The sequence below is a fragment of the Xiphias gladius genome, chromosome 19 (genome assembly GCF_016859285.1).
Source record: "Xiphias gladius isolate SHS-SW01 ecotype Sanya breed wild chromosome 19, ASM1685928v1, whole genome shotgun sequence".
In the NCBI taxonomy this organism is placed as follows: Eukaryota; Metazoa; Chordata; class Actinopteri; order Istiophoriformes; family Xiphiidae; genus Xiphias; species Xiphias gladius.
This window is the reverse complement of record NC_053418.1, coordinates 2,123,426-2,138,769: the sequence shown is the minus strand read 5'-3', so window position 1 is coordinate 2,138,769 and position 15,344 is coordinate 2,123,426. Positions and strand designations below refer to the sequence as shown.

Genomic DNA, 15,344 nt, shown 5'->3' with positions numbered 1-15,344 from the left:
AATAAAAAAAGGCATAAAATCATCACATTTGAAAAGCTGGATCCAGAGAATATTAGCATTTCTTTCTTTAAAAAATGACTAAAAAAGATCATTCCATCATGAAAATGATTGCCCATAGATTTGACTTGCACTAACGTGTAGTGTAATACAGTCTACCACTACCATTACCACCACTGCACAGTGTATATTCAGGACATATTATAGCTATGGGTCTATCTAGTCTTTATTTATTCATTTTTTATTCTATTTATTTTTATTATTTATTTAATCTATCTGTATATATATATATGTATATAAATTCACAAAAAGAGCAAAGATAAGAAAGAAGTAAAAACAAAAGTTTTTAAGTATATTTTGCTGATACTGCCATTGTACTTCTGTACCTACTTCAGTAGGATTTTTAATGTACCACTCTTTCTTGTAATTGAGTATTTTTTTTAAATGTAGTAACGTTACTTTTACTGAAGAAAAAGGATTTGAGTGCTAGTTCCACCTTGGATCATGTGTGAAAACTCCCAAGTCAGAATAACGGGTGTTTTCCCCGTTCTTCCCATTTTGCAGGCATTCCGTGAATGCACCATTACCCGTTTCTTTCAACGGTTACCACGGGCAACGCTTATCGAAAACTCACTTCCACCAATCACAGAACGAGGTCTTGCGAACGAGCCAATCAGCGGGCTCGTTTGTCGCTCCAAACAACCGTCCGTTCCGCAGAGAAAAGTTGAGATTGGAAACATGTAACTTAGCACGCTAATGGCGAGCTATCCGGTTTTAGTTGGCTTTCAGTTGATCCGAAACGCAGTCTCAATGTTGCTGTAACGTCTCGAAAGGATGAAAACCCGGGATTCACCACCGCCGCCGCCGCCGCCGCCGGTTCATGTCCACGTACCGGAGACCACACCTGTACATGTTCATATGAGGAGGAGTCCCAGCAAGACCCCACAGGTTATTACACTGGTTTATTAAGATGGAAATACAGTTTTGACGTTTTTATAGGTCACGTTTTTACTGCTTACATACGCATGGCGATCAAAGTTTAAATAAATCCAATGCGTAGTACATTATTTTGTAGCTACTATGTGAAATTCACCACCCAGGTTACCTGATGAAAGCTGCACTGGTTTGTTAGTTTCTGTACAGTACCTACAGGTGGATTACCTACCGGGCACACGACCGAGGTTTTCCCGGGATTCCGGTGCAAAATGTCCACGTAAGAGACAAAAAATCAGAAGCAAATTGACCACAAAGAGACGCGAAAGGACCATAAAAGAACTGCTCAACTCAAACAAAGAGAAGCAAAATGACTGTACAGAGGTGCAAAACATCCACAGACCTGCTCCAAACGACCACAAAGAGACGCAAAATGAGCACAGAGGGATGCAAAATTACTCCAGAGGGACGCAAAACATGTCGTGTGTTATGTGTCTCTACCAGTCTGGGGGTTTTACTCCTGTGTAGGAGGGGAGAGGGTTGTGTCGCAGTCCATCCGTGACAGTACCTTGTAATATTTCCATTTTAACACAGTTTTTTTATCAATTACATAGACTGAATTATTAAGAGAATAAAGATGCCGCGATACGTCTGCTGGGTTTCACCTTTGGAATCTGTCTCCTTTTTCTGCAGAACAGGACAAAAGATGCCCCGGTGAAGGGAGACGGAGGGAGGCCGACGGTGCGGTCGCCGTGGATTCCTCCGGGAAGACTGTCCTGCCGAAGAGATGTAGGCTCATACAAGTGCCAGGTCCCTTTACACTGTAGTGTTTATCTCTCACTTCCATGCTGTCAACCAGAGTTAATAAATATACTGGCAAATGAATACAACTGGCCAGAGGAAGGGATATTCTGGCAGGGGTTTGCTCCTCTAACAGGACGGGCAGGTTCATTTAAATTTCTGTGTGATTTTTCATTTGCCACAGTAACGGGCAGAGCAGAACTTTGACCCCTGTGAGAAGCCTGGGGGTAAGATAGACAGACTGGTGATGAGGGCAGCGAATGCTGTAGCGCTGATTCGGCATAAGTGCACCTCTGGCACAGCAAGAGTGTTGTATGATTTTGCAGTTTAATAAAAAAAACAACAAAAAAAACGTGTTCCAAACATGTAAAGGCTGCTGACGCTCTGAATTGGCTCAGATTGGATGAAACTGAAGATATTCACTGACATGGAGAATTTTTTATTGGTAGTGAAGTAGGCAGTACTGAATACTTTAAATATTTGAGAGCCAGAATATCTTTCCCTTTAAGAAAATATTTCAGCCCCCGGTTTGACTGCAGGATCCAGTAAAGATATTTATTCCTTATTGCACAGCCTTGTTGTACATTTTGTTCTCAGAATTCGATTACAAACTTTTTTGATTTGAGTTCAATCTTTTGTTTAAAAAAATATATTTTTATTGAGCACATATGCAAAATGGATTACGTGTTCAGAGCAATGGAAGGTAAACATTTGAACATTTTTCATCATTACAAACTCTTCACGCATCCCTCCTACATCTGAAAGTATACCATCATTAGTATCCAAATTTTTAGTTTTATAAAGTTTCAGGAATGACAAGAGATCACATAGCCAGGACCTGCCTTCAGGTGGAGTCTGTCATTTCCGCTGAAACAATTTTCCCCTGCGAGAAATTAAGGACACAGAAATAACAGCGTTGTTCTGAGTAGATGTCCAACTGTCGTCTTTAGGTGACGAACTGAAAATTTCTATTTCAGGTGAGTGGATAATGTTTCTGTCAGAATGACTCCCAGAATCTCACAAGTTCAGGGCAAGCCGGGTACATACGTACAAAAGGATCACACGGAGATCTGGAGATTTGTCACAGCTGTCAGCAACATCGGGCTAAATTTGTGCCAGTCCAGCCTTGCTCAGATGGACCCTGTGAAGTATTTTAAATTTAGATGGGACCAAGCCTTGGACATGGAACTGTCGCCAAGTGCTGGCTCATGGGGGAATGTTGGCTCTCTGTAAATATAACTATAAAGAGTCCGGTCTAGACCCGCTCTACATGAAAAGTGCCCTGAGATAACCTCTGTTGTGATTTGGCGCTAACTAAATAAAACTGAATTGAACTGAATTGAAAATGAGGAGTTGACTGTTTCCGATGCATCACCTCATCAGGAGTTTGAGAAGGTCTGGCCCAATTCCTGCTCCCGATGTAATCTAGTCTTCAGGATTCCAGAGGTGTCATCTATTGCTATCAGACTGTACAGCTATGACATGTGGCTTTTCTTCAGGTCTAAAACACGGAGGTGTTTGTCACTACCAGGAGGAAGTGGCGTATGTTTTAACAAATTTCCTAACTTTTGCCCCTTTTGCCTCCATAGAGGAACATCCTCATTTGCGTGTGTTCACTGAGCATGAGTTCCGTTTGTTTGCGTCTCACGATCAGAGAAGCAGGGTGCCACACCAGACAGGAAGCGGAATCAGACATCAGCGCGAAGGAGAAGAGCCAGAGGAGGAGATGGCCGCAGTATCCAAAAACCTCAGCATCCTACTCCAAGAGCAGGAAGGCATTCGTCGTTTAAGGAAGTAAGAGCCGCGTCAGCAGCCCTGAAATATCAAAGCTTCTTACCAATGTGTCACATTCGAAGCAAAGCTACACTAACACATTCTAATAGTGTTCAAGACAACTTTAGGTCTGATGCTTTTCTTTTCTGGGGACCTTTTTTTTTTTTTTGTAATGACGTGTCTTCTTTTGGTGGATACTGCAACTGTCCAGTATCCACAACGGGACATCCCATTTACTTTTAGCAGACATAAGTGTGTTTCTGTTGTCCCATCAAAATTGGGTCGCCATCTTCCACTGACACTTTACATGGTACAGGGAGAGATCTGCCAGAGATCAAACACATCAATGTATCGACAGTGGCCCAAAATAGACTCGACAACAATACAGTAAAATTATGTAGACTGAAGACGTTCCAGGACACAGTGCACTTTGTCAGTCTTCTCTTTTCGCTGAAAAACTTTTGTACGTGTGCTATTTCATCCGGTGAGCTGTGCTTGTTAGTGGGCGCAGCAGTTTGTCCCTGAGTAATGATTTGCGGAGCAGCTGTAGCACATAAAACCTTCTGCGGGGAAGGCAGAAGAAGTTTCTCGCTGGGGTCAAATATAACGGTGGGTTTAGATTCATCATCGTAAGTCTTGAGTAGCGGGGGAAGAACTCAGATCCTTCACTCCTGTAAAAGTACTAATTGCACAGTTTAAAAATAATGCGAAGACAATACTGACGATGCAACAATGCATGAGCAGCACTTTACTGTAGCAGCTGTTCGAGGTTGAGCTACTTTTAACTACTTTATTTGCTTTTGACTTTTCTCGAATGATTCATTCAGTCCTTTGTTATGAAATTTTGGATACACTTTTGGACAATTATGAATGAAACCATCTGAGAAGTTTAGAGGGGAAGTCACTCTTTAGTGGAACTGCTAACAACTTTTTTTCTTGTATAAAGTCTTAATCTGAAAAGTAACTAGAGGATGAAACCGTTGAATAAATGCAGTGGAGTACAAAGCACAATATTCCCCTCTGAAATGTAGAAGTTGCATTAATAGGAAATAATCAAGTAAAGTATGAATACCTAAAGATTGTACTTCAGTACAGTACTGGAGTAAATGTACTTAGTTACTTAACGCCACTGTAAGGGTTGATTAAAGGCCAGTTTTTGCTTGGATGATATATCTTTCTGCTGCAACTTGACCTTGCAAAAATAAACAGGAATGACAAATGTGTCCCATGTGACGACATCTGTGTACACACACTGGTATTTCAGTTTTATTTTGTTTCTTTTTCCATCTTCCATGTTGCCTGCAGGTCGGATTCGAGGAGTCAACACAGAGAGACGGATGTGCTCCTGAGGGCGCTCGTAGAAGCAGAAATCGACGGCGTAGCAGTGGTTAATCAGCTGACGGCCCTGAAGGAAACTATCGACAGCCTCGCCAGGGTAAATCTGGCACCAAACGCGCCTTTTTCTGTAAACAGCTGGTCAGGAGATGCACAGTGAATGAAGGAGGGGGACTTATTTTGCTGCACATGATCATATTTTTATTTATTCTTTTGTTTTTTTTAGGACAAGCGGCTATCAAAGTTACACGCATCTTCACTGGGACGGCAGCAGGAGTTGTTGTTAGAGAAGATCGAGATGTTTGACAACACGAATCAGAGCCTTCGAGAGCTCCTCAGGGAGTGGGGTGAACACGAGGTACAGGGAGTTTATCTTGTTTCGTACCATTCTCAGAGTTCCAGCCGCCAACAGTCACCCGAATAGAGACATCACACCTAATAATTTCACTAGTGCTAATCAAGAAATTAATCAGATGATCAATAAATGCAGCGGTTCTGATAATCAAGCAAAAGTGCCAGACATTTGCTGGTTCCTCCTTTTCAAATGTGAGATTTTCGTGCTTTTCTGTTTTATTTCACTGTAAATGAAATATCTTGGACTTCTGGTCGGAAAAAAACAAACCATTTAAAAACAATCCAAAAAATAACTGGCAGATTGATTAATAATGGAAGCAGTCATTCGTTTTGAACTTCACCATAATTTTCACGGTAAGTATTCACATCGGTTTATTTAATTTGCTCAGTTGTGGGAGTTGTCTGCTTGTGTAGAAAGCCATTTAAGGCCATTTACACTGAAAGCAAACAACAGAGGATGACAAATGACCAAAATATGACAGAAAAGATGAAGAAAATTGTGAGCTTATGTGATTCCTGTTTATAAAGACAATATAGAAATACCATAAATTACAGCATAAGCAAACACTGGTACGAAATAATTCCCCTCTTGCTGTTGCTTGCACGCTTGAATCCACAGAGAGATTCACTGGTGTGGTCAGAACAGAAAGACGCCTTGAAGAAGAGATTGGGCGACAGCGAAGCAGAGAACATTGTGAGTGTCAGACAATGCTGCCCCCCCCCCATTCACAAGGTCACCTGCCGGCAGGTAACATCACAGGAGGCCGCTCTTGTTTTTGTTCTTCTCTTGCAGCGACTTTTGGCCAAACTCACCAACAAGGAGAAAGAGGTGTCCAAGCTGGCCGAGCATTTGGACTTTGAAAAGGTTAAGAATTGTACCTGGGACTGTGTCTTTGTTCACCTGCATTGTATCATAGCTTGGCAGAAAACGGTTGAAACCGCTCACATAGTCAGACACAGGTCCGTCTGCATGGGTCCACAAATAGAAACTCCCCCTCATTCTCTGCTTCCGTCTGTCATGGCAGGACAACTCGAAGGCGACGGCGGAGCTTTCAAGAATCCTGGGGGCAACGCGCGACCATCTGGAGTCTCAGCTGAAGAGAGCAGAGGCTGAAAAGGCCCACCTGGCTGCTCAGATCCAGGTCTGTGAACAGAGAATAGGACCCTTTGGTTTGAGTTTTACCTCTGTGTCATGCCGAACATCTGGCCCATCCCGCATGGGGTTACAAAGCACCGCTGTTTGACAAAAAATGCACTTTCTGCTAAAACATCTGCCAAAAAAAAAAAGAGCAAAAAACTTACAACCCTATAAGTGCAAAAATACTATATTTATGTAAATATATATGTCTTTGTCCACTTAACTGGCCACTTTAAATGTTTCATATGTGAACAGCCAGCGGAGTCTGTGTGCATCATCCATATGTATTCAGTCAGGATCTGTTGTTATCTTACTAAACGACATATTGCACAGTTCCCAATAAAAAAGGGCGTTAGAAAACAAAGTGGAATTCATTTTCTGGATTCTGCATCATTCAGACAGCAAACTGAACAAATCTGGGTTTTCTGACAAACTGTCCGGTTTCAACAGCAAGTGTTAAAATGCCAGATCTCAGCTGGGCACATAGAGACCTTTGCTTTTCACGTAGATACAATGAAACGTCGGTTGTTTTCACTGACATTGCGCTATAGGTGCCAGTGTTAGTGTCAGAAGGAAATGACTGGTGTCCCAACACGTTTCAGCTCTGAGGGCTAAAATTCCTCATTCTTAAAGGGCTGAGTCACCCAACCGACAAGTAATACAGTATTTTTTCAATTATCTGTGGCGGTATCCAGCCATGCAGATAGTTTCGGTTTCCCCTGTCCCAGTTTGGAGATGTCCCGCTCTGAGATTTCTGCCTCGCCCCGATGAAACAGAGATGAAAAGGATTCAGGGTGTGGTGCATACAGCATTGAAAAATGAAATATAGAAACAAACACATTTCTGATTATTCAGAATAATTCACGGGACACACTGGAACATTATATTCTTTATGGAATATATTATTAAAATAGGACATTTTTTTTATCTCAGTCCATAAACTTGGACCAAGCTACAAAATAGCAACTGCATATTTATAAGAGCATGTGAGGGTCTTTATTAAACCTTCATCCTGGTTTGTGAATGCCTCCCCCTCCTCACTGTGTGGGCCAGAGGATGCAGCAGAGCCAGCAGCAGCAGCAGGAGGAGCTCCAGGCTCTGCGGGAGGAGCTGCAGAGTCACAGGCAGCGGAGGGGCGAGGAGGAGAAGGAGAAGGAGCAGGGGAGGCGAGACCAGGAAGCCCTGGCCCTGCTGACCCAGCAGGCCGAGCGAGCCCAGGAGTCCGCCAGAGAGCTCGCAGAAAAACTTCAGGAGAAGGTCAGTTTTCGGAGCAGCAGAGCGGTGGGTAACTGAGAGGATTGCTGCTGCACCCCTCAGCAGCCAGGATGTGTATCTACAGTGTAATAATTAAACAGCAGTAACGTGTCAGAGGCTGCTCACGAATACCTTGAAATCAGTTATCTACATTAAACATTGTAAAAAGCAGTAAATATGGTTTCTTTTTCTAAAATGTTATTGATGGTGTAGTGGGAGATTTCCTTGCATTGTATACTCACTCTTAGACCAGAGGATGAGTATATGTATCATAAATATTTTCTCAGTTACTCCCACTGTTATCTAGCATTGAGGAGAAGTTCGGTTTTGCTGTTGATCTGATTCTCTCTGTCACTGTGAGTTCTGCTGCGGCCCCCGTTACAGAGGTCAGTGTGTGAGACTTACAGGCGACACGTCTTTCTCCAAACAAAGGCCCGGTTCCAGAGGCTGGTCCGCAGACCTCTCTGTGGTTTATCCTGACTGCAAATGAGTTTTCTCACCGGTGGCGGTGTCTCGTGTGATGGCACGCTTTTATGCAAATCAGGTTCAAGGGAGGTTCAGCTGCAATGTTCCAGTGAAACACAGAAGTGAGGCCCAGCGTAGCCTTTGAAGGCACGTAATGGCTCCCGCAGCAGACTACAGCGCAGACGCGGCGTGTGAGTGGACAGTTTCCTGCTTGTTGAGTTGGTTCGGCTTTACCGAGGATCTTTGGTTCCCGCCTGCTCGCCTGGTTGCGTGTGAAGTCTTCGTCAGGAGTTCTTGAAACATTCAGCTACTGTGCAAACGTTTCAGGAACTGCATGTAAAGTGAGGATGCTTTCAAAAATAATGACATGAATAGTTTTTATTTATCAATTAACTTCACACAAAGCATAGTAAAGAGAAAAAAAATTGTATTTGCTGTGACCCCCCTTTGCCTTTAAACCAGCTCCAGTTCTCCTCGGTACACTTGCACACAGTTTTCCATGTTCTCGGCAGGCGGGTCGTTCCGGCATCTTGGAGAACCTGCCACGGTTCTTCTGTGGATTCAGTCTGTCTCAGTGTCTTCTGTCTCTTCGTGTGATCCCAGACTGACTCCCATGATGTTGAGATCAGGTCTCTGTAGGGGCCAGACCATCTGCTGCAGGACTCCTTGTTGTCCTTGTCTCTCTGAAGACAGTTCTTTATGTCTCGGGCTGTGTCTTTGGGCTCGTTGTCCTGCTGCAGGATGAACCTGGGTCAGATCATACGCCTCCCCGATGGTGTTGTGGGATGGATCAGAATCTAAACATCTGAAGAGCCTGAAACCTTTGCTCAGTGCTGTACATCCTAAAATATAAACGAATTCCAGCCATGGAATAAGTTGAAAGGCTAAAAGATGAACAATAATAAGTAGACCATTTCTGTTTTTATATGATAAAGGAAACCCAGTTGGCTCAAGCTCTGTCCACATCCAGCGAATGGTGCCTGCGACACTCTAAAGAGGCAGCTGTTAAAGGACAGCTGGAGGAGGAAATCTCTGCTCTCAAACTGTGAGTGCAATCAGAAACCCATTTAGTCTAGTTTGTGTGTGTAAAGCATCGTGATGTGCACAGCCAAACATTTGTCTAACATTTTCACAGCAGTATCATGACTCGACAAAAAAGAGAATCTGGATTGAACTATATAGATCAACTCTCATTGTCTGTAGGCCAGTCGTATGAATTATGTAAATAATACTTCTTAGTATTCGCAACTATATGAATCATGAGCAACCTGTTGTTGATTTTTTTTTTTTTTTTTTTTTTTTGTGGCCTTCACATATTACAACTTTAATTTCTAGTCATAATGTAGCACCAGCACATTTTACTGATTTTATGAAAATGTTAGATTTGACTTTTAATAAATAAAAACTCAAAACTAAAGCCTGAGGTTAAATGATCCAAAAGTATAAAAACCAAAACAAAAAAAAATTGAATCTTTTTTGTCACTTTTTATTTATACCAATTTAATTATATTATACAAACGGATGCCAGTAGAATTCTGCAGAGACACAGATCCAACCCAACATTGAGATACAGTATCTTAATGTTGGGTTAAATATATATTCTCCCAAAACGTGGTAATCTTTTTCACATTGAGCAGAAAATGTGGGACTGATTAGCAATTATGTGCCGGCACAATCTCCAACACTGCAGCTGAGTCCAGACTTGGTCCAGACTTGGTCCAACTCCACATTTTTAATGTGGAGTTGGACTGAAAAAATGATTTGAACTTTTTCAACCCAAGAAAAATCTAAAATGAAGCAAACGGTTGTTAAGTCCAGATACAAACATGATTACACGTGAAAAGCACAGTAGTTGTAGAGGCACTGTGGCTAGGTATGCCATGATATTTGTTGTTGCGGAGCCTGGTCTTAAACTGCTGTGTAGTGTAACATGGATTGAATGACAGTCACAGAAGGTTTCCACTGTAGTTTCATGGAATTTCGGGAATACCATTAACTTTTATATAAGAAATGTCCCAACATTCAATAGAGAATGTTTGAGAACGCGCGATACAAAAACAATAACATTTATTGGACCGCCACCAGAAAATGACAAACACAAGTAGGCTAAAAACAAAATTTGAGAGAGTTGCTTTACCTCACACTGCACCGAAACAAAATACCAGTTAGGGAATCGCGATTGTAAAATTGTTGTGGGGAATGTGACGATAGCATAACACAAGTTTTATGGTTTGGTTTTTTTGTTTTTATCACAAGATAACCCACGCATAACACACTCATCCAAATATTCAAACAAACAAACAAAAAACAAAACACGGACCCAACTCAGCATGAAACATAAACAAATACAACGGAGACAAAATAAAACGAGGCACGAGCCGCACACGAAGCAAGCAAAGACACTAAAAGTTAAAGATCACTTATTTCCACAGTGGCCCCGGCCTCATAGCAATCTTCATAACATGATAAATCATAACAATAAAAACTGCTGTGTCTCTGCGACACTACTATACTAAATACTTCAACCATATCTCCTCTTTCCACGTCTTTAAATTTAAAGCTTTTACTCCTATTTTTAAAAAAACTGTGAGAGATTCCGAGCATCTCACGTCGTCTGGTAAACGGTTCCAAGTTCGGGCCCCCCACCACCGCCACGGCCCCCAAAGCGCTGCATCTTTGACCTTTCACTGAGTTTTGACTGCGCCTAATAAACCGTACCCGCCCCCATCGCAGCCAGGTGACCGAGCTGAATTCTCGGCTCCGCTCGGCGGAGGAGAAGAGCCGGGCGGAGAGGGAGGAGCTCAGGGATCAGCTTGATCATCTCAGCGCTGAAAACGCCTCCACAAAGCTGGACAACCAGAGACTCAAGGTACCTTCGGAAAAATCAACTGCAGACTTTCCTCAATCGGTATTTAATCAGTAGCTCTTTTTCGTAAACATCTATTAAATCAAAAGGACCTTATTCATCACATGATGCTATGAAGAGAAATAACTTGTTTTTTGAAGCCAGATGGGTAATTACGGGAGACGAGTGCTCTCTATGTTATAAGACTAAGTGTTCGTGAACCGTCACTGAACTGTTTTAAACATTTGTTTTATTTGATTTATTTTGCAGCTCTTACAGGTAACTTTCTTGATAAAGGTTTTGACAGCTTCTCCTTCCACTGTTTCATAAATTCTGCGGACTAAGGGAAATGTACTTCACTGGCATTCACTGTAAACATTCACCACATTTAGGGTGAGCTGACGTCATCCGAGGAGAAACTCAGGGGACTTCAGTCTGAAGCCCGTCAGCTGAAGTCATCAATCCGAAAGTATGAAAACCTGGTGGAGAAATACAAGAAGAAGGTACAGTCTGACTCTCAGTGATGCTGCTTCACTTTACGCAACCAACACCGCAAATAAATGAGAGCTAACTTGAAAACTTGGCTATAAAGCTGCATGATTTCTCTGCAATTCTAAATATTGTGATTGTTTTTTCTGGAACCGTTTTTCTGCAAAAGTAAAAAACATACATCGCCACCTGAAATGGAAATGATGTTTACTCTGGACTCTGATGTGTACTTTTGTACTTTGAAAACAAATGTTAAGGGACTTTACAGTGTCAGTTCACTCAAATCACTCACAAAAAACAGGATGGCGGTGTTGAGCAGATCTGCATGGAAACACTTTAGATCCCAGTGTTGAAGTTCACTGTGCTGCGGTGGCATCGTACCTCTCCGTGCAGGTCCAGCAGGCTCGCCTGGAATCCGAAGAGTACTGCCTGAAGCTGGAGGTGACGCAGAAGGAGGTGCGGGAGGTGGAGGTGAGCCTGGAGAGGGAGAAGGAGCAGCTGAGGAGGGAGCTCCTGGGCCGGCTCAGAGAGCTCGAGACGCTGCCCGACAGACTGAGGAGGACCGAGCAGCAGCTCCGAGATGCCCAGCAGGAGGCCGACACCCACGAGAGGAGGAACCTGGAGCACAACGCTGCCCTCTCCGAAGTCAGACACAAGGTACGTAACGGCCTGGAAGATACTTATATTCTGGGTGGGAGCAGCCATGAAGGTTTACATCTTTTCGAGATGAACCAGGGTTTCAAACAAAAAATCACAGCTCACATGCGGCTTGTTTATCGGACAGAGTTTTGGCAGCCTGTTCTGCAAGGGTTGGAGAAATCTTTATAAACTCTTCTCTAAATTGGCTGTCAGTTGAATTAGTTGTCCCGGAAGACTTTGCACAACAGCAAACTCATCACCTTCCTCGCGGTGACAGGGTCACGGCACCTCTCTGGAATGATTGGCCCCCAACTAAACCATTCCAGTTACATTAAACCTGCCTCATATTTTCATTGGGTCTTGTGTAAGAAGTGAAATGATGCCTGTCGTCACAAACGACCTGAATTACCCTCGGTAGTGGGAGACGTCCTCTGATAAAAACACTGTCTAGAAGGCACCAAAGCATGATGTTTTCTTACTGTCCTACCCGGGTCAAAACAAAGGATTTTATTTCTTTATTTGGTTAATGTGAACAAATATATACATATATATACACTTGATTGTGCAACACAGTGATGGAAACAGATATGTTTAGGAGAATGACGTGATGAGTTAATCCTACAAATTTCCTTTTCCTTTTTCAGAGGAAAAGAAACTGTCGTTTAAGAATTCTCATTTTACTTTCTTAACTGTCATCTGATGCAAGAAATAGTCTCGCAAGCTACCTAATTTAGTTCAACTAGAGAGAACTGTTGACTGTCATAATGCATGGAGGTGGATTTCTTTTTCTGGGTTTTGCAGTATTTGGCCTTTTTTGAAAGCAGATAGTACAGAGCTGACAGAAAACGAGGGGGCAGACGGGGGGACGCAACAAAAGTTCCCGGCTGGACTTGAAGTATATGTCCAGCGTTTCAGACGGCCACCTGGATGAGGTGGATTTCCATCATGGCTGACCACGTGCTGCTTGTTAATTGTGTTCCTCCACAGGTGGAACAGCAAGGCACTCAGCTGGAGACATTTCAGCAGAGGAACCTGCTGCTGCAGGAGGAAAACAACGTTCTCAAGGAGAAGATTCACAACTTGGAAAGGTACAGAACTGTCTGAAAAATGAATATAAGATAAAATATCAAATGCACACAACGATTGCAGACATAAAACACTTTTGAAAGTGCGACAGAAATAACACACATACCGTACCATGGTCTAAAACTGCGGCTGTTGATTGGTGTTTTGTTTGTTGTAGGAGGCTGGAGGACATGAAGGTGGAAAACAAGGCAATGTCTCAGGCTCTCACCTCGAAGGAGGCCGGTATCCGCAGCGTTCAGCAGCAGCTGGAGGAGAAGACTTGTGAGTGCAGCGTCCTGAGCAGACAGCTGCAACAAAGTCTGGACGACGCACAGAGACAGGTGTGAAACCATGAAGTCACTTCTCTAACCCGTCCATCAGTGTCCATGGAACAAAAGATCGCATAGCAACTTTAAGCTCAGTCCAAACTTAGAGTCACACAGTGAGTCTTTGTGCTTATTTCCAAAAGGTGTGTACATGCTTACAGTGGCCTTCAGTGACAAAACTGGAGTTAGAATCATTCAATAAAATCATTAATATAATCATTACTTTCCCGACTATGGCTGGGATTCTGTTCAGATAAGGTTATCAGAGATACCGTTTACATGGCTTTTTCCTATTCTTTAGTTTTTTTGTCGATGTAAACACAGTCGGGAAAAGTTCAACTCAACATTTTGCCTCTCGTCCACAGGTTGACGACAGCATCCAGAGGGTTTTGGCCAAGGAGAGGGCGTCTCAGTCTAAAGCTTTGGACCTGCAGAGCCAGCTGAGCCGGGCCAAAACAGAGCTGAGTCAGCTACAGCGAAGCAAGGAGGATGTACGTCACTCTGGTCCTCCGCAGAACATTTCCATTCAATACAGTCATGATCAGCTCCCAGCGGGATTAGAAGTGAATGAGTAAATTTAGCTGGCGTTGATGAATTTCAATGTTGAGGACACACCACTTACGGCTTCTCCTTCTGTGACCCGTAACAAAAACTGGAAATCGAAATTCTTAAAAAACGTTTTTGCTGTGTTTGTTTTCCTTCAGATGGAGCGTCGTTTCCAGAGTCACCTGCAGAACATGAAGGACAGACTGGAGCAGTCAGACTCTACAAACCGCAGTCTGCAGAACTATGTTCATTTTCTCAAAACCTCATATGGAAACGTGTTCGGTGACTCTTTGCTCGAAAGCTGACCGCACAACTCACCAACCTGACCAGCATTCGTCCGTCCCCAAAGCATTGCAGTAGATGCAAATTACATTTATTGAGTATTTGCTTTTGACTTGAGAGATTTATAAAGTCTATGAAATTAATAAAGCTTTCTTTAAAAAAAAAATCTTTTTGTGTTTTTAGTCACCTGAAGTGTATTTATATCGTTTTGAATAAATAACTTTTTTGCACACTTCTTGATTCTGTTGGCATTGTTTTTTGAAAATCTTCCGTCTTTCCTGTCCCTAAATTTGAAAACTTTCATCTGTGGGAAAATGTTTGCATTTTTCTGACAGAACACATAATAAACATTCTTAAAAATAAAAGGTTTAATTCCTTACTTATTTAACAGGCTTCTTAACAGCCAAACTATGGTCCAACATTTTTTTTCTGTATAATTTACTAATACCATAGATTTAAAATACAACCATAGTAAGTTAAGTATAAAGTATCTTTGAAGTACTTTATATAGTTAAGTCCTATAGAGGGATTATCTAAATATCAATATTTTCAGTTAAAGTCTTACTTAATCCAAACCCCGTTGAGAACTTTGGTACTTCAAGATATTCTTGCTCATTAGCAAACATAAAAACCCTACAAGACATCGTTTAGGACATGACATAAATTACTGGGGTCTGTTTTAAAACTCGGCTTTCATCTGATGCACCGAAATCATCTTGTTTAATTTCTGCTGTAACATTTATAGTCGAGGTGGCGCGACAACAGCACTGTGGACCAGGTCAGACAGTTACTTAAAATGCGCCCCGGCCAACGACTTTTACGCCGAATCTTCCTACATGTCATATCGCGGGAGTTTTTTGGCTTTTTGGCTTGAGGGTTGAGTATTTAGGAACAAATAAAAGACAGATTCGCAAAGACAGGCCGCCTCGGGGACTGCAACTCTATAAGGTTCTCCCATTTGAGCCACCTGCTCAGAAATACGCTCTTTAGTAAAACAAATCTTTGTTATTAGATGGTATAGATTTTATGCAATGTACAATGCTGTTTTTACGAGATCACTGAACCAAGAACCGGATATAAAAAATATAAATACGAGGGGATG

At 42.3% G+C, this 15,344-nt stretch overlaps 1 protein-coding gene and 1 long non-coding RNA gene across 2 annotated transcripts; one reads left to right on the top strand and one right to left on the bottom strand.

Annotated features, from left to right (window-relative positions):
* The first annotated feature begins 695 nt into the window (after positions 1–695).
* LOC120804668 (outer dense fiber protein 2-like) lies at positions 696–14,431 on the top strand. The gene is made up of 17 exons (XM_040154176.1): positions 696–945; positions 1,624–1,719; positions 3,386–3,525; positions 4,810–4,939; positions 5,066–5,197; positions 5,813–5,887; positions 5,987–6,058; positions 6,219–6,335; positions 7,385–7,588; positions 8,986–9,095; positions 10,784–10,919; positions 11,288–11,398; positions 11,778–12,041; positions 13,011–13,111; positions 13,267–13,429; positions 13,780–13,905; positions 14,119–14,431. Exons 1-17 carry the CDS (start codon positions 832–834, stop codon positions 14,263–14,265), a joined length of 2,238 nt encoding a protein of 745 aa, XP_040010110.1. The 5' UTR covers positions 696–831; the 3' UTR covers positions 14,266–14,431.
* On the bottom strand, positions 10,885–13,332 carry LOC120804669. Its single transcript, XR_005709467.1, has 3 exons — positions 13,221–13,332; positions 11,677–11,861; positions 10,885–11,374 (listed from the first exon to the last, which is right to left on the bottom strand). It is a non-coding gene; the product is annotated as an uncharacterized LOC120804669 (long non-coding RNA).
* Positions 14,432–15,344: the final 913 nt, after the last annotated feature.